This window comes from Pithys albifrons, chromosome 8 (assembly GCF_047495875.1).
Source record: "Pithys albifrons albifrons isolate INPA30051 chromosome 8, PitAlb_v1, whole genome shotgun sequence".
NCBI lineage: Eukaryota > Metazoa > Chordata > Aves > Passeriformes > Thamnophilidae > Pithys > Pithys albifrons.
Window position 1 is genome coordinate 24,207,479 of NC_092465.1, and position 22,241 is coordinate 24,229,719.

General features: G+C 36.9%; 1 protein-coding gene across 1 annotated transcript in view; it reads right to left on the reverse strand.

Moving 5' to 3' along the window:
- TTN (titin) overlaps positions 1–22,241 on the reverse strand; it is a 240,521-nt gene that overhangs the window by 211,586 nt on the left and 6,694 nt on the right. Inside the window, exons 4-33 of the mRNA XM_071562604.1 lie at positions 21,609–21,896; positions 20,762–20,850; positions 20,424–20,665; positions 18,446–18,731; positions 18,053–18,205; positions 17,455–17,574; positions 16,318–16,449; positions 15,385–15,522; positions 14,785–14,921; positions 13,637–13,910; positions 13,404–13,523; positions 12,118–12,390; positions 11,796–11,861; positions 11,103–11,361; positions 10,474–10,534; positions 10,146–10,358; positions 9,294–9,436; positions 8,442–8,644; positions 8,112–8,342; positions 7,318–7,562; positions 5,802–6,025; positions 5,520–5,684; positions 5,248–5,416; positions 3,031–4,721; positions 2,654–2,935; positions 2,122–2,388; positions 1,671–1,943; positions 1,301–1,564; positions 949–1,209; positions 161–421 (exon numbers count right to left, since the gene is read on the reverse strand). Of these exons, the coding sequence (XP_071418705.1) occupies positions 161–421; positions 949–1,209; positions 1,301–1,564; positions 1,671–1,943; positions 2,122–2,388; positions 2,654–2,935; positions 3,031–4,721; positions 5,248–5,416; positions 5,520–5,684; positions 5,802–6,025; positions 7,318–7,562; positions 8,112–8,342; positions 8,442–8,644; positions 9,294–9,436; positions 10,146–10,358; positions 10,474–10,534; positions 11,103–11,361; positions 11,796–11,861; positions 12,118–12,390; positions 13,404–13,523; positions 13,637–13,910; positions 14,785–14,921; positions 15,385–15,522; positions 16,318–16,449; positions 17,455–17,574; positions 18,053–18,205; positions 18,446–18,731; positions 20,424–20,665; positions 20,762–20,850; positions 21,609–21,896 (7,530 nt within the window). The remainder of the gene's footprint in view (positions 1–160; positions 422–948; positions 1,210–1,300; positions 1,565–1,670; positions 1,944–2,121; positions 2,389–2,653; positions 2,936–3,030; positions 4,722–5,247; positions 5,417–5,519; positions 5,685–5,801; positions 6,026–7,317; positions 7,563–8,111; positions 8,343–8,441; positions 8,645–9,293; positions 9,437–10,145; positions 10,359–10,473; positions 10,535–11,102; positions 11,362–11,795; positions 11,862–12,117; positions 12,391–13,403; positions 13,524–13,636; positions 13,911–14,784; positions 14,922–15,384; positions 15,523–16,317; positions 16,450–17,454; positions 17,575–18,052; positions 18,206–18,445; positions 18,732–20,423; positions 20,666–20,761; positions 20,851–21,608; positions 21,897–22,241) is intronic.

Sequence of the window (22,241 nt, forward strand, 5' to 3'; positions counted from 1 at the left end):
TGGTTTTTTTTTTTTGGGGGGGGGGAGCGGTGGGAGAGAGGGGTGTTGTTGGTTTGGTTGGTTTTGTTTTTATTTGATTTATTTTATTTTGCCTGATCCAAGACACAGTGGGTGATGTTGGACTGAGTCTTAAAGACATCTGATAGTTATAAGTACTGACCTTCGACCTTCAGTTTGGCAGATGTCTTTGAGCTTGCTATTTCATAGCTATATTCACCCATATCCTCCAGTTTTGTCACAGGGATAGTAAGCCTTCTCTTTACACCATCAGATTCAGCATGGTACTGGTCTGTCATAGGTAATGGTCTACCATTTTGCAGCCACTGGCCTTCTGATTCAGGATTTGCCACCTCACATTCAAAAACAGCTGTCTGGGACTCAGCCACAGTCAGGTCACTGAGAGGCTTTGAAATGGCACCTCCTGTTGGGAAGAAAAAGCACATGGTTTTGTTGTGTTGAGCTTTCCCCCACACAGAAATGAAAAGCAGCTGCTGGAATTCTTTGCCCTAATTTGCAGCATGCCCATAGACAATCTGAGCTCTGTGAAAGATCAAGAATTGAATATGACCTGAAAATTACTAAGAGATTTTTTTTAAATTCTATCCCAGTTATTATCATTTATTATTTTTATTATCAACACAGATATACTGAACACTCAAGACAAACCCCCTATTTTTTAAATTAGTTACATCAAGAGCATACATTCTGTACTATGGCTCTGATCTAGCAAAATATATTAGCACTTAAAAACTTGGAGAATTCAAATTATACCAATCACAAAACATAAGAGGAAGGGCAAGAAGAATGTAGAAAAGAACCCAAAAAGACAAATTAAAGACAAAAAAAAAACATGGAAAAAGCACAATTGCTACAAGTACAAAATACAGTACATTGGGCATTTTTTAAATAACAGTAAAATAAAAACCTTGCACTTTTAACCCTACTAACCTGCTACTATAAGCTTCCCAGATGTTTTCTTCTCTCCAGCATAAAATACATATTCTCCTTCATCATCTTTCATCATCTTCACCACTGTCAATTTATATATTTTGCCATGTGCTTCGATTTTATATTTAGGACCAGGCTTTATGTGTTGGCCTTTGAAATGCCAAATTACATCAATCCCTGAATGGGAGAGCTCGACTTCGAAGGATACGTTCTGTGTTTCAGTGCAGGTGATGTCACGAAGACCTCTAATAATCTCAATTTCTATAAAAAGAATAAATTATAAATATATTAGTTATTTTTGTATTTAAGGAAATAATTTCACAAAGAACTGTACATCTTAAAGGACACCTACGTTCAACTGTGACATTGCAACTTGTTTCAACTTTGCCAACCATTAGCTTATAATGTCCTTCATCTGATGCATGGGTCCTGGTAATCACTAGCCTCTGTTTAGTGCCTTTGCATACAGCTTGTACACGTTCATCAGGCTTTATCTGAGAATCATTTAGGTACCATTTGGAGGTAGATACATCAGGTGCTGATACTTTGCATTCAAGGATAGCTTTTGTTCCTTCAACAACGTGAACATCTTTTAGAGGCACCACTACTTCCACACCTGTCAAGTGACAAAAATATTCATAATGAAAAAACTATGCCTCTAAAAAGTAATCCTAAAGATGACAAAAATCAAACACACCTTCAAAATTGCGATAGTGACTTACTGTACACTGTGATCTGTCCAGTGGTTGACAGTTCAAGATCAGGAACACTAAAAGAGTAAGCTCCACTATCTTCTTTTGTTGCATCTTCTATGAGCAACATATGTGACTGTTTATCCAACACAATGTGAATACGATCACTTGATTGAATTTCTTGGCCATCTTTCATCCAGACACCTTCTGCATTTTCTAGAGAGACTTTAACTTCAAGTTGCACAATATCTCCCTCACAGACTTTTTGATCAGTAAGTCCTTGGAGAATAACCATGGGACGAGCTGTGGAATTAATGGAATTATTGTGGAATTAAAAATGAAGTTAATCAATACTTATTATAGGTAAGGAGAATATTGACTATTAAAGCATTATGGGATACAATAATATAGCTGTAATACATGCTCTAATATTGAAAATTATCATATATACACAATATAAGACAGTATTAGAAATGCTTACGCTTCATCTTCAGTTTGCAGTGAGTCCTTTTTCCATCAACAACAAAGCTATATTCTCCTTGATCATCTTTATTCACATCCTTAATAGTGAGGATTTGACGACCACGGCGGGATGCAATCACATATTTAAGATCTGAAGTGAGTTCAACATCACCATGATACCATTTCCCTTCCACATCTTCTGGGAAAACCTCACATTCAAGTTCTCCTGATAAGGATTCTGGTACTTCAATATCCTCAAGTTCTTTAATAAACTCCACCACAGCACCTACAGGTAAAAATAATTACATTTGTGAATAAGCTTGATTATATACTCCTGATAAAAACATTTCTTATTAAATGAACCTAAGAAAATATATATATATAGTGTGACTGTTTTACATAAATATATCTCCAAACCTTAATTCTGGATTCAGAAAATACGAAAACAGCTTGACATTTCTTAGGTCCTCAGAAATCTGTTTAAATTGCTTTATTTCTGAAGCTGATTTCACTTTAACAGTGTTGTATGGTACTGGCTGCATGCTTCTTACCTTCAACAGTAAGCTTTGCAGTAGTTTTGATGGATTCATCTTCTACCAGTGCACAGCTGTAGTCATCAGCATCAGACATATCAATTGTTAGTACAGAAAGAAAGTGAGCCTTTCTGTCTGAGTGCATCCTGTACTTGTCTCCAGAGTGAATCTCAATTCCGTCCTTAAACCATTTCACTTTGACAAAGGGTTCTGATGTCTCACATTCAAAAGTTGCCATGGAGTCTCTTGCTTTAGCAACAACATCTTGTAACTTCTGGGTGAAGTTGATTAACTGCTTGGCTGCAAAATAGCATGTAATGAATCAACAGTGCACTGGCCATATAGACCTAACACACTATAATGAGCAGTAGGATGAGTAAGAGAATTTAAATTACCTTGTACTAACAGGAAAGCATGGCTAGATGTTTCACCAGCTATATTGACTGCTTTCACCATGATGCTGGCAGAATCATCAGAAGTCACATCTCTGATGACTAATTCACAAACATTATCTTCAGGCCAGTACCAATACACACGATCAGTCCTTTCAATCTGCACACCATTTTTGAACCACTGGCACTCAGGATCTGGTTTTCCCACCACTCTCACACGGAAGTGTACATCTGTTCCCTGGGCTACAGTCTGGCTCTGAATTCTTTCAAGTATCTTGGGAGCCTCCATGCTTGGACTAAGCTCCACCTTCCCTGGTTTGATTGTTGGAATGGTGATTTTGCCTTCAGGAGGAAGTTCTTTCTTCTCTTCCTCTGGGATCTCTTTGGTCCAGTGAAGCAGTTCTTCTTTTGTCTTTTTTAACATTTCTTCATATGATTCATCTTTTTTGCGAGACTTAAGTTCTACAGCAGTGATGGCTTCATAGTAGCCCTCTTCTGTCCTACGCTTGAATTTACTACGAAGCTCTTCAGATTCCTCTGAAAGCTTCTCATGAGTTATTCTTTCAGCCCTTTTCAGCCTCACTACTTCTTTGGTTGTTGTTTCTGCAGGTTTGTCTACCTTCTGTACCTCAAAGAGAAGTTTCCCAGGTTCTGTCACTACAGGCTCATGTTTGGGTTCAGGAGCACGACGAAGAACAGATCTGAAGTCTTCCCTTTGCTGGATCTCAAGCCTCACCTTATGTTCAATAAAGCCTTCTGGATTTTCTGCAGTGACTCTCACCTCTCCTGTGTCATATGATTTGCAGTCCACAATATCCAGGTAGTAGATTCCATCATAACGGAGTCTAAACCTTTTGCTTTTACGGATGAGCTGTCCATTGAGGTACCAGTTGACCTTGGGCGTAGGATAGCCAGTCACACGGCAGCGGAACCGTGCTGTTTCACCTTCCAGGACTCTTGCAGGTTCAGGAACCAAAACAATTTCTGGCTTTTGTTTTTCCTTTTGGTCCAATGCAACTGCAGGTAGAGCACCCTCATGGGCCATCCTTTCCAACTCTTCAATTCGTTGCAGTCCCCTTTTGCCTTCTGGCAACTGGGATTCTTCCACAAGGCTTTTCTCATCCTTCACAATCAGAGTAGCAGATGTATGGTCTGTACCATATTTGTTAGTCGCTCTGCAAGTAATCACTCCACTATCTCTGGAATAGGCCACTCCATAGTCTAGGCTACAGTACCCAAACTCATTGATCATGCGGAGTCTGTTAGCTGCTTCCAAGGGTTTGCCATCATGCAACCACTCCACCACCATGGTTGGGTCACCAATTGGTGTAAGCCTGCACTCAAAGTGTGCTGGTCCAAATTGTTTGAGCCTTAAAGATGTGAGCTTCTTCTTAAAAAATGGTTTCTGTTGCTTTTCTTTGTCATAGAGATCTCCTTCCTCCCATTGTTCTTGACCATAACGCAAATGAAGAGGCTCTAACTCTGGTGCTGCAATCTCCTTGGCTTTGTAAGTTCCTTTTGGAATTATTAATCTCCTTTCTGGTTCAGGTTCTGTATGTTCAACTTCAACATTTACTTTGCAGCGGGTAGTGTCCCGCCCAGCTTTATTGATAGCAGTAGCAGTATACCATGCAGCATCTTGCCTGGCAGTAGATTCAATTTTAAGGGCAGCTGCCCCTTTGGTTCCCTCAATCCTGAAATACAAAAAAGAAAATTTGCTATTTTTTACTTGTCATTCATTTTTGCCCTTCTTCCAAATTATGTCAAACCCTCCAAAGGCAAATCTCTGGAGGTAATAGGTTGTTTATGTTTGTGTTTATGCGAGCAGTGCCTAAGAATCAAACAGGTAAGAATAATAAAAATTATTGAGTGGCAGTTTTGCCTGCAGAGGACTTCAAAACCAGAGGCAGAGAAAAGTTCCCTAAATCTCTGTCATAAAAGCATTGGCTTTGCAGAATAGAACTATACAAATACAGAAGGGGGAAAAGTGGAGTGAATCCTACAAGATAATTCATATCTCTAATCCTTGCTGTAATGCAAAAGTCATTAGTGAACCCCTTCTGTGAAAGCAAGAGTATTTAGCAAACTGCAGGAGGCATTTTGCAGGATGGTGATTATTAAGTCCTTTACTTAAATAAAGTATTTTAAATAAAATCAAATTACATTTAAATAAGATTTAAATGCAAATAAAATAAATTTAAATAAAAGAAAGAATCTTACTTTATTTTGGGATATTTATGAGGCACAATGATGTCACTGTTCTTCAGCCATACAATATCAGGATTAGGGTTACCAGTAGCTTTCACTGCCATCTCCAGTCTAGAGCCCTCCTTCACACTGACATTCTTCAGCCTTTCCACAAAGTGTGGTCTGACTAGGTCTTCCTTGGCTGAAAGAGTGAGGGCAAGTTATCACCAGAGGAAATGACATAGTCATGGTTTTTAATAAGAAATATTCATGAGACTCCTAAAAACAGCATGTACAGTAGATACCTTCCACAGTCAGTGTCATTGAGACTGAAGCTTTGCCTGCCCTGTTCTGAGCAATTACAGCCCATTCTCCAGAGTCATCAGGCATTGCAGGAACAATGATCAATGACTGGGTGCCATCTTCTTTAATCACTATTTTATGGGTGTAGTCATTAACCACTTGTTGACCTGCAGATGCACATGAAAAGAAAAGAGTTGCACTCAAAACAGTGTCTCAACAAGATGTAAAAGGCATGTAAGGTGTTTTTTTATTATTATTTGTGGATGAAAATGAGGCTGTTATACCATTATGGAACCAGTATGTCTCTGGCATAGGTCTGCCAACAACTTTTAAGTCAAATCTTGCTGTCTGCCCTTGTGAACATTTAAATGATGTAGGTTTCAGCACAAAAACTGGCTTGTATAATCTCTCTAGTTGTCCTTCATCAGTTTCTTCTAATCTGCGAGCAGGAGAACGAGAAGGAGAGCTGCGGGCAGGAGACCGGCTTGGAGAGCGTGGAGAAACAGACCTGGAAGGAAAAGAGAACACAGATGTGTCTGGCAATGTCAGATAGCAGGGAGCTGATATGATAAACAGATTTCAACTTTTGCCTTTATAATTGTGGTAGTTTTGCTTTAGTTTTAGCTAGGCCTCAATTTAGCAGGTTGAGAGAATCTATGTAGATTAGGAGAGACAGGTATCACCTGACTTAAGCAACCAAAGAAATAGTTCATACCAGATGACACAAACTTGAGATATATATACAGTAGAGTAGGAGTGTTCTCTCAGTTCCTTTAAGCTGTGGTCCCAGGAGGACGCACTGTGCCATTCCAGGAGGAATGGGAGGGCCAAGCCCAGCACCATGTTATCTTAGGGAAGTAAAATGTTTGTTCTTAGTCCTTCTCTTTGCTTTGGTCTGTCTCTGGGGAATTGAGTTCTCCAGAGTGATTTGTAGTTAAAATAGTGGGATTTGTGTTCGATGGGGAGTAGAGAGTTATTTCTTGTTATTTCTAACTTGTGTGTGTGTTATATTGTAGTTTTCTTTTAATTTTCTCTTTTCTCTATAAATATATACAGCTAGTTTAAGTTTAAACCTGTTTTGAAATTTATTTGTTTTCCCTACCTTTTCTCAAGCAGGAGGAAAGTGGCTGACACTCTGTATTAGGCAGTTAGCATTTTGCCAGCTCAACCCAAGACAATAACTGATTTTAAAGAGGTTGGCCAACTTAACTTTTGTGAGAATTGTGACAAAATAAATTTTTATTTCTAGTCAAATTTCTTTATGTTTTTAAAAGGAATTTGTATAGCTGCATAGTACTAGGATTTACCACAGGGAGGGAAATTTTGGGGTTTTGGATACTGCATAGATATGGATATAATCCTGGGTATGATTGTGCATGTGTGTGTCTGTGTAAGGAAACTGAACATGGCAACACTTCATTTTTTTCTGTCATAGAAATACAGCTGTTTCAAGGGCAGGAAATAATAGTTGCACACTGCACTGAAACTCCAAGTGCAGAACAGTTTTTTTCCAAAACATGAATACTTTCAAAAATAAATTATTAAGGCTGTAAAGCTGATACTATGGCTGGATATGCAAGTGAAAGATAGTACTCTGGAAACTGCATTGCTCATTAAGAAGGCAAATCAGACAAAGCGTTGGCATATAAATCAATATAAGTCATGAAAACAGCATTTAGAACTTTTCCAGAGGTATTAAAACTCCAATAACTTCAGCTGTTTAACTGCTGAATGATGAGATTTTTGACTGTATATCACAGCAGGCTAAAATCTCATGAAGTTATGTTACTGTGTACCTACCTATATCTTTTCATAACTTCTGGTCCTGGCATATAACCTGGAGTTGCCGTAGGTGCAACTGGCTCAACATAGAGCTTTGCTGAGCAAATGGCATTTCCTTTCATATTACTGGCAAAGACAGTATAAATTCCTTCATCCTCAGGTAGAACAACAGGCAAACGCAGAGTGGCGCTCCCATCTTGCAGAACCTCCATGTGGTAGTGCTCTCCATGCCTTATGCGTTTCCCATCTTTGTACCACGCAACCTGCATGGAAAGAAACAGAGGGCTGCTATGTGAACTTTTCTAAAGACAAAGATCCACTAATGACCCATGCATACAACATACCACAACTTCCTATTTTTCAGCTGTTGCATCAACACAGCCCACATATATATGCTAAACATAACCATTTTCACTTGAAAGGTAAGACTAAAGTAACATGTTTACACAGTAGCCTAAAACACTGTTTTGGAGCTAGGAACAGATATATAGCAAAGAAAAAAGTGACCTAGACTGGACTGCTACTGTGTTCCCCACTTGTCTGGGCTATCTTGGAGATACTCAGAAGCAAGACCAGCTTAATTGGTAAATCTAGCCTGCATCTGAACTGGCTAAACAACCTAACAGTATTCTATGAAGGGAAAAAAGGAAAATTCATCTTGATATCAATGTAGAAACTGGATTTCCTTTGACAGTTGCAGTTTTCTATGCAGAATGGAGAATATCTGACAATGAGATGTTAAGAGATGTTTTTCCAAGTAAAGCACCAGAAGCTTTTTTTTTAAAAATTAAAATTACAGAGACTTGAGGTACCTTGGGCAATGGATATCCAGATGTCTTGCAATGGAAAGTAACTCCTGTCCCTTCAAAGGTTCTATAATTCTTTAATCTTAAATCAAATCCTGCTCCTATAGCTTCAGATTCAGAAATATCAACCATCATCTCCTCTCCATCTTCTTCGAGTAGTTCATGCAATGTAGTCTTAATAATTCTGAGTTCAATTTCCTTAATAAGTCTTTCTTCAAAAGAAGAAATATGGAATTCCTGTACAGAAAAGGAAGACCATTAGTTCTCTGTGCAGAAAATGACCTTTTGTATGGTAAAATATCAGTATACAAAATTAGTATGGAGTGGCAGACATACCTCGTCTTCTACAAATGTTCTGACCATCACTGTATCTTTTGCCATTTTCTTCCTAATTAGAGCTTGTTCTTTTTCATACTCTTTTTCAAAGTCACCGTATGAAATAGGTGGGGCTACCTCAGCCACTTTTGGTTCTGGTACATATGCAGTCATCTGAGTTTGGTACATCATTTCTTGTGATTTTATATAGGCTTCGTAATCAGCTAAGAATTGAGAACACATTAATTTGGTAAATTTTTTGTGGTTTTCACTGGATTAAACAGAGAAAACAAGTACAAACTTATTTTACCGGTTTTGGTGATTCAGGTAGATTTTCTACCTGTTTAGCTAATACATACAAATAGCAATAAAGTGCAAAGACTGATGTAATCATATGAGCTTTATAAACAGGTAAAAGTTTTACTGTGCTATTTAGGTGTTCCAGTTCTCAAAGCGGACACACCTGTAGAGATTACTTTACAATTTCTCCACCAGGACTCTGTGTCCTGCTAACTTTGTACATTTTTGCAGGACAAGTGGAAAAAAAAAAAAAAGAGCTTCTTTGCCTCTAAGACAACAATATATTACTTGATTAATCTTTCCCCACATCACTCACTCAATATCTTATGTAGACTGTTATGGATGTCAACAGAAGGTTCCTGTAGCTACACATTCTAGCACAGAATAAAGTCCTTCAAGGACCTGATGTCAGACACTCTGTCTTGTATAAACAGAACCACCAGATCTCCCTTTATATTTCTCGAACTGAATAAACTAAGCTGCAAAGAATTTGCAACATGATTTAAAAACTTTTTCCCATTTCAAAGTTAATTTTAAGAAATATTTTTCCCATTTCCTTTATCTAGGGTGCACCTTCTTCGAGTAAGGAGACCGTTGCAGAAGCTTCGCCATGTGTATTACGAACAACAATGGTGTATTCTCCGGCGTCATCGGCAAAAGTCATGGAAATTTCAAGTTTGCATTCCCCGGTTTCTCTTTTGTGACTCACTTTGTATCTATAAAATACATGAATTACAAGGTCTCTGTAATTCTAATAAACAGGCTTTTTAGTGAATTTGCTTTTAGTTATACAGTTAATAAGGATCACTCCTAACAAGACACAAAAAGAGAAAGTTTTGCAGGCAATTCTCACTCAATGACTTTGCAGAAGTGTTGGAAAAATAACCATACTGAAACTAGAGTAGTGGTCTACTTTCTTTTTGTTGTCACTAAATAAATGGGATCCAAACACCAGTACTGAAATATCAGAGGTCTAGTTATTAGACACAGTAAAATGGTATATGCTGTGTGCACACTGCTTGTCCTAGTATGGGTCATTATAGCATGATTATTTCAAGAATGCTACAAATGTAGTTTTTTTCTCACTTAGAAAACATGTTCCTTTCCATAGACAACCTTTGCACAGACAGAATGTAAACACTGAATAAACAGAATACAACAAATGCAAAACTTCTTTCTGATTGGTTTATAATGATATGTAGTATATCTCATTTTATGGTCTTTTGAATATTCATATTTTAAAACTTAGCAGCTTTCTAATGTCACACATTAGGACATGATCCTATAATTTTTCCACTTAAAAAAATGAAATTTCACAGAGGTCAATGATGTTATTTGGCTCAGCATCAGTAAGGAAATGTACTGTCAATTAAATGTTCTTAAAAAGTACGTTTACATAGCTTTTGTGCAATGCATTCAAAGTACCTGTAGCCAGTCGTTAGAGGAACTCCACCTTTTTTCCAGTAGACATGTGGCTTTGGGTTTCCCCCTACTTGGCATTCAAATATAATGCTCCCACCTTCAATTAATTTATGCACCATGGGTTTTCTTATGAAGAAAGGAGGTATGGGTTCTCCCGATACTTCCTCTGCTGCTGCAGAGACATCTTCCATTACAATGTCCTTTGTCTCCACATAGCTGAAATGAGATTTTAGTGCAGGTAAGTGAGCTGATGTCTGAAGTTCTCATAAACAGAGTGCAAGAACCTAATGCCTGCACAGCAGGAGCAGACTGTTTAGGAAAGTAGGCTTACCGTTTCTCTTCTCTAACAGCCTTCTCAGAAATGGTTTCTCGAGTCTCAATTTCTTCAGTAACTACAAGGCAAATGTGAAGGATTTTAAAATACTTTAATAGGCTTTAACCAGTGAGTTTAGCTGACAAAAAAAAGGAGTTAGTTGGCTCAGACAGCTAGGTACTTCCACTGAGGAAGCAAGTTAAAAGTCTCCATCTGCCCATAACTGGCCTTTCCCTCACATTATTGCAGCCCTTTTACTTAATAGTCCCAGAATACAACTCAAGGTATATGTTCTACTTGGGAAAACTGACAAAATGTCTAAGATGCATTACAAGTTAACAAAATTATTACTTCGTACAGTGACAAAAGGAACTGTTCTTGAGGTGCACCAAGGGAGGTTTAGTTTGAATATTAGGAAACCCTTCACTGAAAGGGTTAGCAAGCACTGGAATAGGCCACCCAGGAGTCACCTAGGGCTGTCTTCTAAATACCACCTCCACCCTGGACTAATTTAAAAGCCGTGTACTGTGGCACTTAGGTACATGGTTTAGTAGTGGACTTGGCAGGTCTGGCTTAACAGTTTTGTTCAATGATCTTAAAGGTCTTTTCCAACCTTAAAAATTCTATGATTCTATAAATATACTTACCTTTCACATGTAAGTGGCAAGATGTGCTGACACTCCCAGCCTTATTGGTAGCAGTGCAGGTAAATCTTCCACTGTCCTCTGCAAAGGCTTCACGAATCACAAGGCGAGCAAGTCCTGCTTTGAAAGTGATCTGAAAGTCCATTGAGCTCTCAATCTTGTAGTCTTCCCTGTACCATGTCACCGTAGGCTGAGGATGACCCGATATATGGCACTCCAGAGTGACAGACTCACCTTCAGTCACAGTCTTATTTTTGAGTCCCTGTATGACAAAGTATCATGCTCAGTATGTATTTTTGCTACTGACACTTAAGTAAAACCTATTTGAATGGAAAATTTAATGTCTGCTTCAAAAATGTGCTCTGTTCAGCAATGTATCCAAGAAAAAAAAAAGGCATTTTTCAAAGGGCAGTATTTGGAACTGGATTTTAGGATCTCTGAACTTTACGGTTATTAATAAAAGGGAGAGGCAGATAGGTCAACATTCTATGTGACATAATTGTGAAGAATCATCCCTAAAACAGACATCCAGAAGAGTTTGTATCAGAGATCAATTATATGGTTGAGTAAATCTAATACAGGGTTTAAAAGATTAAATAAAGCCAACGTTCAATGGTTTGGTTTGCAGAGATAAAAATTAGATTAAAAAGGTGACAATCTACTGTAATTCCCCTAATCTACATACAAATTACTTACTGAGACTAAGGTGGGTGGGGTAGCAGGAATTTCTGCAGGCACAGGAACTCTGGCAGTTTCTGTCACCTAGGTTGTTTAAAGGACAATTAATAAACACCTAACAAAGTCACAAACAACATAAATTAAATAAGAAAATAAATCAGGTAATGTAAGTTGCTTGTCATTGATAAATATTAGGTCCTTACAAAGATTTGTGTGAACCACCGAAAAGATAGAAGACAGCAGAATGCTTTAAAATGGAAAATTACAATAAGAAAACAGAAAAAAAAATCTGCATTTTCAAGATGAAAGTCAAAGTGACAGAAATCACTTAATAACATACCTTTGCTTCACCTTCTTTCTGGAACGCCAAGTGTTCTCGCACTGCTTCATGTTTAATGCTTGTCTCTTTTTTAGTTTGAATATCATAGTGACTTTTATAAGTCTCAGAAGCCTCTCCAAAGGGAAATTGTGTAGGGGCAATTGGCTCTGCTTTTGTCTTGACTTCATGTGGCTTCAGCTGAGGTGGCTTCACAGGCTTGGTGATCTTTTGCACAGCGGAAGTAGCTGATAACTCTTTTTCCAGAGTAGCCATGGCAGATCCAGCTATTGAAACCTAAGGAACAGAAGAGAAAGAGTTACTACTTTATTCTTATTTTATCTTCAAAGCAGCAACTATCTTCCTTGAGCAGATTGCATATGCAGCAGCTGCTTCCTTAGTTACCTGGGTTTTGACACTGCAAAAGAAATATATAAAGAAATTAATACTGGTATTAGATTGCAGCAGTAAAACACCAGCTATATAATATCCTGGTATTATTTTCAATGTGTCTAACATTCAAATGTTTTCTTTTTTACTGTACAATTTGATCTTTAAATGGTTGAGCAGCTCCTAAGTGCAACACAAGAAATGTTCTCGCCTTTTCTTCACTTAGCTTTCCATTTAATCAGTCTGATACTGCAATAATGGTACTAATTACTTAACTGTTGGTGATTAAAATTACTGAGGAGATTTCAAAATCTTATTATAGATGAAATAATGTGCTTAATTATGTTTATGTAAAAATTATTTTTAACATCCAACTGAAGAGAGAAAGTATGCTCGAACGAGAAAATTAATTTACTGGGAAATTTTCATATTAGGTGAAGGATTCAAACAGAAGAATGGAAAGACTAACATTAAAAATGGAAGGTGTCATATTATGCAGTCTGGATTTTTTCTATTTAAAAAATTAGCTTAGTATGTATTAGTCTGCATTCCAGTCTTCTAGTAAACTGATGAAGGTAATAAGATTGAAGAGGGATACTTCTGCTCTTTAAAAAACTTCCATGACAAATATCTACTATTTCACTGTATGACATGAAGTACTGAAGCTTCATCCTCAAACAGATTATAAGATTGGTTAAATAACTAATAATTATATGTAAATCACATTTTATCAATTCATCTGTTTACAGCAGTGTTCCTCACTAGTCAAAAAAAGCCAACAAAAATAACTGGGGAGAACATACAACTCTTCCTGCTGGGAAAACATGGCACTGGAGTGGAGGAAAAGCCAAAAGGAATGGGTCACTTACTGGGTATTAAAAATGAGCATGGTGGTCTTCTTGGATACAACTTTAACTTACCTCATATGTATGATCTGGTTTAGGAACAGCAACTTTGGCGACTGTGAAGTGAGGACTTGCTGTGCGAGGTCGTGGGTGTTCAACATGAATGGTTTTCTCAGTTTCTGTTGCTCTTTTTATCTACAAAAAGCAATGAAAAAAGTTGTTGAGAATGTGATGCTGTTCTCAAAACTGAAATAGGTTTCACTGGGACATAGTTTCTGGAAAAGAATGCGATGTGAACTGAGTCTTACCTCTTTTGATATATGAACTTCCTGCTTTTCAGCAGCTGAGATGTGTTTCTCAGGAGGAATGTAGACGGTTTTAACTTCTTTAGTGACAACATGACGTTCTGCTGGGGCCTCAGAAACGCGGTCTGCTACAGTGTGCTCTTTATAGCCATACTCCAAAGTTTGCTGCTTTACATAAGATTCATCTGCTTGTTCTGGTTGCCAGGGTGATCGGACACGTGCCTGATCAACAGCTGCAACAACTGTCGCTACAGCTTCAGCCTTTTTTCCAGCTTCAGTCTGCAGGTAACGTTGGCAGAATTTATAGGAATATTCATCATTATATTGAAAACTTGCATACATGACAAATAGTTATAATGCCTAGTAAAGTATATTCCAGACAGAATGTATAGTTAGGCAAAAGTAATGATGTAAAGCTCTAAAGTATACACCTGTAAACGCACTTCAGAATCAGTAGATTCAAATATGGATTTTTTTCTTGAAGGACTATCTCTGCACATGCAGCATATATATCTGTGCTTCCTGTTTCATACATACCAATATTTGTCTGCAAGTCCACTTTTAATACTTTGTAGTCACATTTATGGCCACTGGTCTAAGAGTATGCAGGCATGTAAATGTGCAAATAGCTTTAAAAGATGATCATCACATCCATATATAACTGTTAGATGCTAGAAAAAATGTAAGGAATGTGTCCAGCATCTGATGTGAATGTATGTACTAAGAAACATACCCATAAAATTTTTTTCCACAAGCATATCTGTTAATTCAGAGCTAATCTATTTCAAAGGATTTTGCGAAAGAAGGGAGACTGAGATTTCTGATACTTTAACTTAATAGGGAGAGGTTGTTTACTCTGACAGCCATAAAGTTACAAGGAATCATCTAGTAAAAATAAAGACTGCAGAGTTAGAAATTTGAACAAGTAAACATTACGTGAAAGTCATTGATAGGGAGGAGGCTGTCACAGAGAAGTCTGACTGTAGCCTTAAAGGTGACATTTCCTAAGAGGGTGGGATATAAACCTCTTGATCACTAGAAATGTAATCATACTGACTCTGTTACTTGACAATCATCCCACTTAATGGGTGTGTTATCAGGAGTGATTTTGAGAGCATTCTATTGTACCAAAATAGCTCTAAAGAGGTAAGATTTGCAGATAAACCAAATGGTAACAGTGCGTTGGGTGTAATTTCTTCCTAGTTCTGGACACGGTGACAGGTACTTTGGTTTTACCAGTGGCAATTCTTTTTGGAACTCCAGTAGTTTTCTTAGTTTTCTTTTTAATCTAGCTTTTATAGCAGAAATGAATGCTTCATTTGTATGTGATCTTTGAACAATGAGGAAACATTTTGGAATGGGAACAGAGAAGCAGAATTAACTGGTTAGACCCTTGTGCATTACACACATCTCTGTATTATATGTATATTGGTAAGTATTGTTACAACCTGACACTTATTCAAATAAAGGTAATTATTTTAAAACAAAAAAGTTAAAATTCATTTCAGGAGTCAGTCAGTCCATTCCAAAGGTCAGCCAAAAATAATCATCAACAACTTAAAAAAAACAGAAGAGGAAGGTAGAGGTGAAATAATTTAGTCTAATTAGCAGTAGGTCTAAAAGTTTGTAAGTGGAATAATCTTAGAAAAAAATGAGCTGGGAAAGTATAGTTAGTATTTTTTGAGGAAAACATGAGGTTTGTAAAGAAGAAAGGATAAAAACCCAATTATGGTTATAATAGGGCTATTCACCTTTTCATGTGTTATGCTGATTTGTTCTTGTTTTGTAGCAATTCTTTCTTTACTTTTCAATATTGTGACCGGTGGTTTAGGTTTATCAGTGGTAATTACTACCTTAGGTACAGAAGGTTTCATATCTTCCTTTCTTATCTATTTTTTTGGTAAAGAAAAATAATAGTAATCAATTTTGCTTGTCAAAATTACACAGCTTTGGGGGAAAGCAGGATAAGGTTTCAGAATGTATATCAATGGGAGATAAACATCACATCAGAACTGGAATAATTCCTTTGTAACCAAGTTATAGCCCATCTTAAATGCCAGCTGAAAAAAGTGCATTCAAAGCCTTTAATGTATTACATCAGTCTGTGTGTGGGTTAGAGAAGAATCTTCCCACTTCCTAGTTAATTGTGATGTAACATTGTTATGTTTTGTGGAATCTGTTTGAATAAAAATTAGTATTATTCATTTAACATTTACTCCCAGGAGACGGAACTATTTCATCAGTTACTCCAGCCAACAGTGGTTCCACAATATGGTCTAACAGATGCATTCAGGCCTCACAGAAATATGAACTTCATTAACTCAAACTCCATATTAAGCATCATATCATGAAAGATAACCTTTACACTTTATATTCAGAAATCTACCTTCAGAGCAAAAGAAGTCACTAAGCATCTGAGGAAATTCAGTAATAAAAGCCATAATGCCCAAAAGCCTGTAAGAAGGGCAGCTGCACTCCTTTATAGGCAGAGCTGCTATGAGGTCAGTGGAACTGGACCTACAATTCTGGGCTTATCTCTGGAATATCTTGCTTTATAAAGTTTTCATTTTGTAATCTTTTCTTAAGTAAACACAGCAAAGTTTCATAGCACATTTGATGAAGAATGGGATTTTATAAACTAATTAGAGTATCACAATGAGCTAAACATTATAAAATTTATTTACCTTTTCATGAGCTATGTGCACTTCCTCATGTCTGGTAGATATTTCTTCTCTAGGTCTTGATATTCTTTCTTGTTCTTTGTCTGTGGCAAGTATTACTGTGGGTACTGGAGTTTTCTCTGGTTCTTTTCTCACCTGAATATTTACAAATAAAGAAGTTTAAGTGATCTATTATTTTAAATTCTAAAGTAAATGATCTTCAATGCATTTGGAAAAGACGATAGAAAAGAAAGGCAGGAAAAATGTCAAACTCTGTATTTCAAAATCATCTAGTGTGGAAACAACAACAACATAAACAGACTTTGTATAAAACATAGAACATAAAAATAATATAACATTCCACAAATGCTTGTTTTAATATTGAAAGCAGCGATAAAAAAAATTGGCTCAGAGAAAAGCTGTCCTGCATTATAATCAGTTTGAAAAAGTGTAGAATATTAAAAACAAGTTTCAGGTAACTTTCACTTTGACAAGAGTTCAGATGCCAAGTTCAGGTGTAATGTCCAGATGAAATTCTGTTTCTCAGTACTTTAAAGATTGATTAAACCTTCTTTTTTACATATTTCAACTACAATGCAAATGTAATGTCCTCTCTGAAGCCACTCTTCCATTAAATCATATTTTTCTGATAAAATACATGCTAAAATAACCTGAATTCAAATCACTATTCAAAATTTTCAAAATTGATTTCAATGCAGAATGAGTTTTTCTCCGTTTTCTGACCCACTGTGCTGCTAACAGCCAAAGCAAGCCACAAATGGCAAGCTTAGAAACAAAATCAGGAAACAAACAAAAACAAACCCAACAGAATTTAAGAACTATTTTCTACATGTCGATTCTTTAAATGATTGAGAATACTATCTAGTAAAGTACTATACAATATATGAAAAATAGAGTTTTTTCCAAGGTAATGTTTGCAATTTATTTAGGTATTAATAAAGGCAGTGGAATAAAAAAGGAAAGACAGTCATCATCAAGGAGAGACAGGAAAATGATGAACTGGAAGAGTGAACATATATAAAAAGGGAAAATAACATAATGGTGTATCATTTGTCTTGTTCATAGGCTTGTCTTTTGTATGAGATATCAGATTTTTGAATAAGGTAGGGTATTACAATCATAGGTAACATCTGTATTCACCTTTTCATGAGAGATGTGTCTTTGTTCCTGTGAAGTAACAATTCCTTCTCTAGTTCTCGATATCACTGTTTGTTTTGTGGCTTTATCACTGGTAACTACTAACGTTGCCTCCTTTCTCATCTGATTTGTATAGTAACAAACAAAAAAATCAAAGCCTTAAAATTCATTTTCACAAACTGATATCAAAATGAGAGGAGAAGGAAAAATATGAGAGGAATGCAAGTGAAGGAAAAATACTAAGGGATAATTATTTTGTTCCTAGTTGGGAAATTTTGAATGAGGTATTAGAGAAAAACCCTGCACCTTTGTAAGAATAATGTTAGCAAATAAATGAAAAGGGAGAATAAAAGATCACTTTCATAGAAGGCATTCTTAAAAACAGTTAAAGAATAATTAGTTCAATCCTGCTATGATGGAATGCAATGGATAAGTGAACCATGAGCATTCCTTTACAGTGTAGATTCTCCATATGAGCATGCATGCTTTTGCAGTGCATTGGGTAATAACTGGTTAATTCCTCACAGTCAGTCATGCCTTGTTTGCATGTTGGGTGAAGGGATAAAAGGGAAATCAGAGAATGTCTGTGCTCCATTTCTACCTGCTCCTGAACAGGCTGAACGTGGACTGCAGTCATTGCTGTCCTTTTAGTAGTTTGCTCTACAACACCTGGAGGTGGTTCTCTCACCATGGCTTGATCCACAGCAGCAACAACGGTTGCAACAGCTGCTGTTTTTTCACTGTCCTTTCTCACCTATATTAGTCACATCAAAAGACATTTTTTCATGTTTTGCATACATTCAGAAGAAGCACAAAACAAGTACAGAGACAGAATGTTGCAAAGAAGCATTTCTGTATTTGCAGCAGAACTCTTCTCAACAGCAGATACACATGTTCCTACACAGCCTCTCAGATGCCATTTAGCAAATCTATTCAGCAGTGGTGAGACCCCACATAAAGCAAACACAATGTTTATTCCAATGATAGACTTTACCTCTCTGGCACCAGTCGCCACCTCGCCGGAAGTAGCACCGCTAATGGTAACTTGCTCTTGGACCCCATATCTCCCCTCCCATCTCTCTTCAGTTACTTGGGTAGTGCTTGTAGATACTCTTGTTTCCTTCATCTGAGCTTCCATGGTTGCAGCATATCCTTCCTGCTTCCAAGGAGGAAGGACTTCAGCCCCAACTGTTGTCACTACATGTGGTTTACGGATTGGAGATGGAGATTTCACTGGTCTAATAGGTGAGGTGGAGATTCTTCCAGCAGGAGAAACTGACCTATTGAAAAAAATAGAGTATTAATATGATTATTCCATTGTCATGCAATGACAACTATATAAACAACTTCAGCCTGAACTGGATTTCACTCCCTACTTAGAGTATCTTCAGTAATATGTGGTTTGATTAAAAAAAAAAATCAATTACCCCAATCTATGTGCCTAACAATAGACCCTAAGTTACCCTACGGGAAATTTATAGAGTAATTTTTAATTTATAGGGTAATTGTAAATTACCCTAACCTATATGCCTAGCAATGAGCCTAATGTGTGTTTTTGACATACTCATAACTGTAATATGTCTTTGTAGTATCTTAGTTTCCAGAAAGAAATAAAAGCAAGTGCTCAAGGGAATGTCACTCAGCCACATATATTTCAAATATAAAAATACATTATGACTTTCCATTTGCTCTATCCTAATTCTCCTAACAGGAATAACATAAAAGGCTTACAGGCTGTAAGCATCACATATTACATTTGTGGTCCAGTCTCTGTAGAGAGAAAGAATTAATGTAACCAATCTTTGTAAAAATATCATGTGGCAACCACCTCGAAAACCAACTGCATCTACTCCTGTACCACATCTCATTTCCATGTGACATCCATATATGTGCTCATACTCCAGGCAAGCTTCTCATCAGTGCCTGTATTTCCCCCCATACTTCCATTTAAAAATCTCATCCACAATAATTGGAAGCCATTTGGAAAGTCCTAGTTTCTAACATTTTATATTCCAAAAATTCAATCCTAATCCTAGCAAACAGATATAAAGCATTTTCCAAAATGCTTTGATAGGCTTTCTAACTTAGAATTTCTTAGAGTAGAATTTTGTTGTGCTGTTTCCCAGAGAACGTTACCAAATAACAGCAGTAGGTGGCAGCAGCGTCATATTACTTTTTAGATCCATTTTCTACTGTGTGTACAAACTTCTAGTTCCATGTGCTCTCTAGATGGCACAATTGAATTCTTTTTTTGTGTTTGCAGTTTGCTAGTTATTGTTTGTTACTATCAATCGGTTTCTTCCTCTCCTTGCAAGTCATTCTCAGTGGGGCAAAATTCACCAGCATATGTAGCTCTGGCAACTTAAATGGGGCTCTTTTGAGCACTCAGCCTGGAGATGTTCCTTCCGTGATGCTGGTGCTTCAGGATACTGCAACTGTAGGATTTTCAAAGCAACCTTCTCTTTATCTCTTTATTCTCTCAGCACAGACCTCATGGGGTCTCTGAGACCATGAGCCCTGCTCTTCAAATCACTCACTTTGCCTCAACACAGCAGAGCAAAACTTCATTTTTCCATAACCACATTTAGCTTGCCTACCTTAAAAACATTATTTCATTATCAGTACATATCCTTTTTTTTTACATATCCTTTCTTTATGTTTGTCACTCATCAACATCATTGTTCTTTGTTCATCTAAAATAGTCAAGGGCCAATTGTTCTGCTGTTTTCTTCTTTTTCATCATGAATGTGGAGCTTCGAGTGCTACTTTGGCTCTATGCAGAGTAATCAGAAGGGATTTTCTTCCATAAGGGACACACTTCTATAGTAGTGGCAAACATTATAACTGGCCACCAGAATAAACTCAGTCAGTAATAAGTTCCATTTTATACTATGTTCTCATTCTACAACATTACTGCTATACATAAAAGTAATTAAAAAACTAAATATTGTTTGAAAGAACAGTAATTTTACCTTACTGGTGATGGTGTTGGTGCTCTGACATGTCTTACAGGTGATGGTGATTGCCTTACAGGTGATGGTGATTGCTGGCGTGCCATTTGTGCTTTTGCAGCAGCTGGTGGGGTTGGGGATTTTGATGTAGGTCTAGGAGGCATTCGTGGAGGTGCTTTGTGTGGGAGCTGTTGGGCAGTTGCACCTTCTATGATCATTTCAACACTTGTAAGTGATCTGGCATCAAAGTGGGTTTCAGTCTTCTACAATGAAAAACAAGAGCAAAATACTAGGATAAGACACTGTGGAAGTAATCATCCACATTTTAGCCTTACCTGCTTTGTTTTTGAAAATTATACCTTTTCAATTCTGGCTTGTCTTGTTTGTGAAATCTGAGCAGTCGAAACAATTGTCTTTGTCTTTTTAGCAGGAACGGCTTCTTCCTCGCCTTTTGGAAGAGAAAATGTGGTCAGAATTGCATATGGCAACAACCAGTAAACAGTTGCAGAAATAAATGAATGGTCAATTCCAATGGTGTAAAAATTTATATAAACAAGAGAAAAGTGATTAAGCAACCATCTGTTTTTCCTGCAATATTTGTAGACAGATAGTTGTGAAAGCAGTTGAAACAATATTACTGCATTACTAAGTCATTAAGAAAAAAACCACAATGAAACCAAACAACCCCCCAAACCAATACACATTTATTGTAGATTCTTCATGTCAGTTCTGGATCTGAAATGATTATACACAGTCTAGAAGTCTGACTGGGGTGAAATTCAAGCAAGACTACTCATGGCAGCATATGACTCACTGCTACAATTCTCTAAGAACTGTCCTTGTCCTCACCTGCCTCATTTAGAAGATCACATACAGTCTAATATGTCTATTTTATCAAACCCATCTTTCAAATACAACTTTGAGAAATCTACAGATCAAAATGATAACAACTCAAAGTATCCCACACTTTTTTCTATTGTATCCTCCCTTTAAAGATCTATTCTGAAGAAAAGGTCCTTTTAAATTTCAGACAAAAATCTTTGGCAAATTCCATAAAAGACACTGTTTTTTTCACAGCAAGTTAATAACTCTTGAGAAAGAAGTTATAAATTAACTTATTGATGTCACTTTGATGAAGTAGTGCATATTGTACCACTACAATGAATGCTGTCCTATTTTCATAGCTTGCAATTTCAATTCTGTTACCTTGAATTAGCAATTCAGCTGTTGAAGTAGCACGTCCCATATTATTTGTGGCATTTACTGAATAGGTGCCGGAGTCTTCAGGATATGCTTCTGCAATTATTAAGCTGTAAAGGTCTCCTTCTTGTAAAATTTTAAAATCGGGGGAGCTTTTAATTTCTACTCCATCCCGATAGAACTTCACCACAGGTGTAGGGATTCCAGTCACTCTTACATCAAGTCGAACTTGACTTCCCTGCCTTGCAGTCATGCTCTGTAGTCGTTGTGAGAAGTTTGGTGGTGCTGTTCCAGCTGCATTTTTGTTGAAGAAGGAAATAGAAATACAATAGTTTAGATAACAGTCTCTAAAAAAACTGTAAGGACTAGATACTTTAATTACTAGACATGCACAAGGTCTGTTTCTCCTTCACATGCTATTGATAGATAGTAGTCCCTTCTGAAACATTCAAAACATTAGGAGTTGATTTGCCTAAATGCAAACACCCTTAATTTTTTTCTTGCACTTAAAATTTCTGATATTTCTGATTTTGCTCATGATTACAAATGTTTGCAGATTACAGATACCTTGATTATAAGCATAGACATTAAGCACAGTGCCTCTTGGCTATGGCCCTTTATGTGAATTATTCTGTTAAA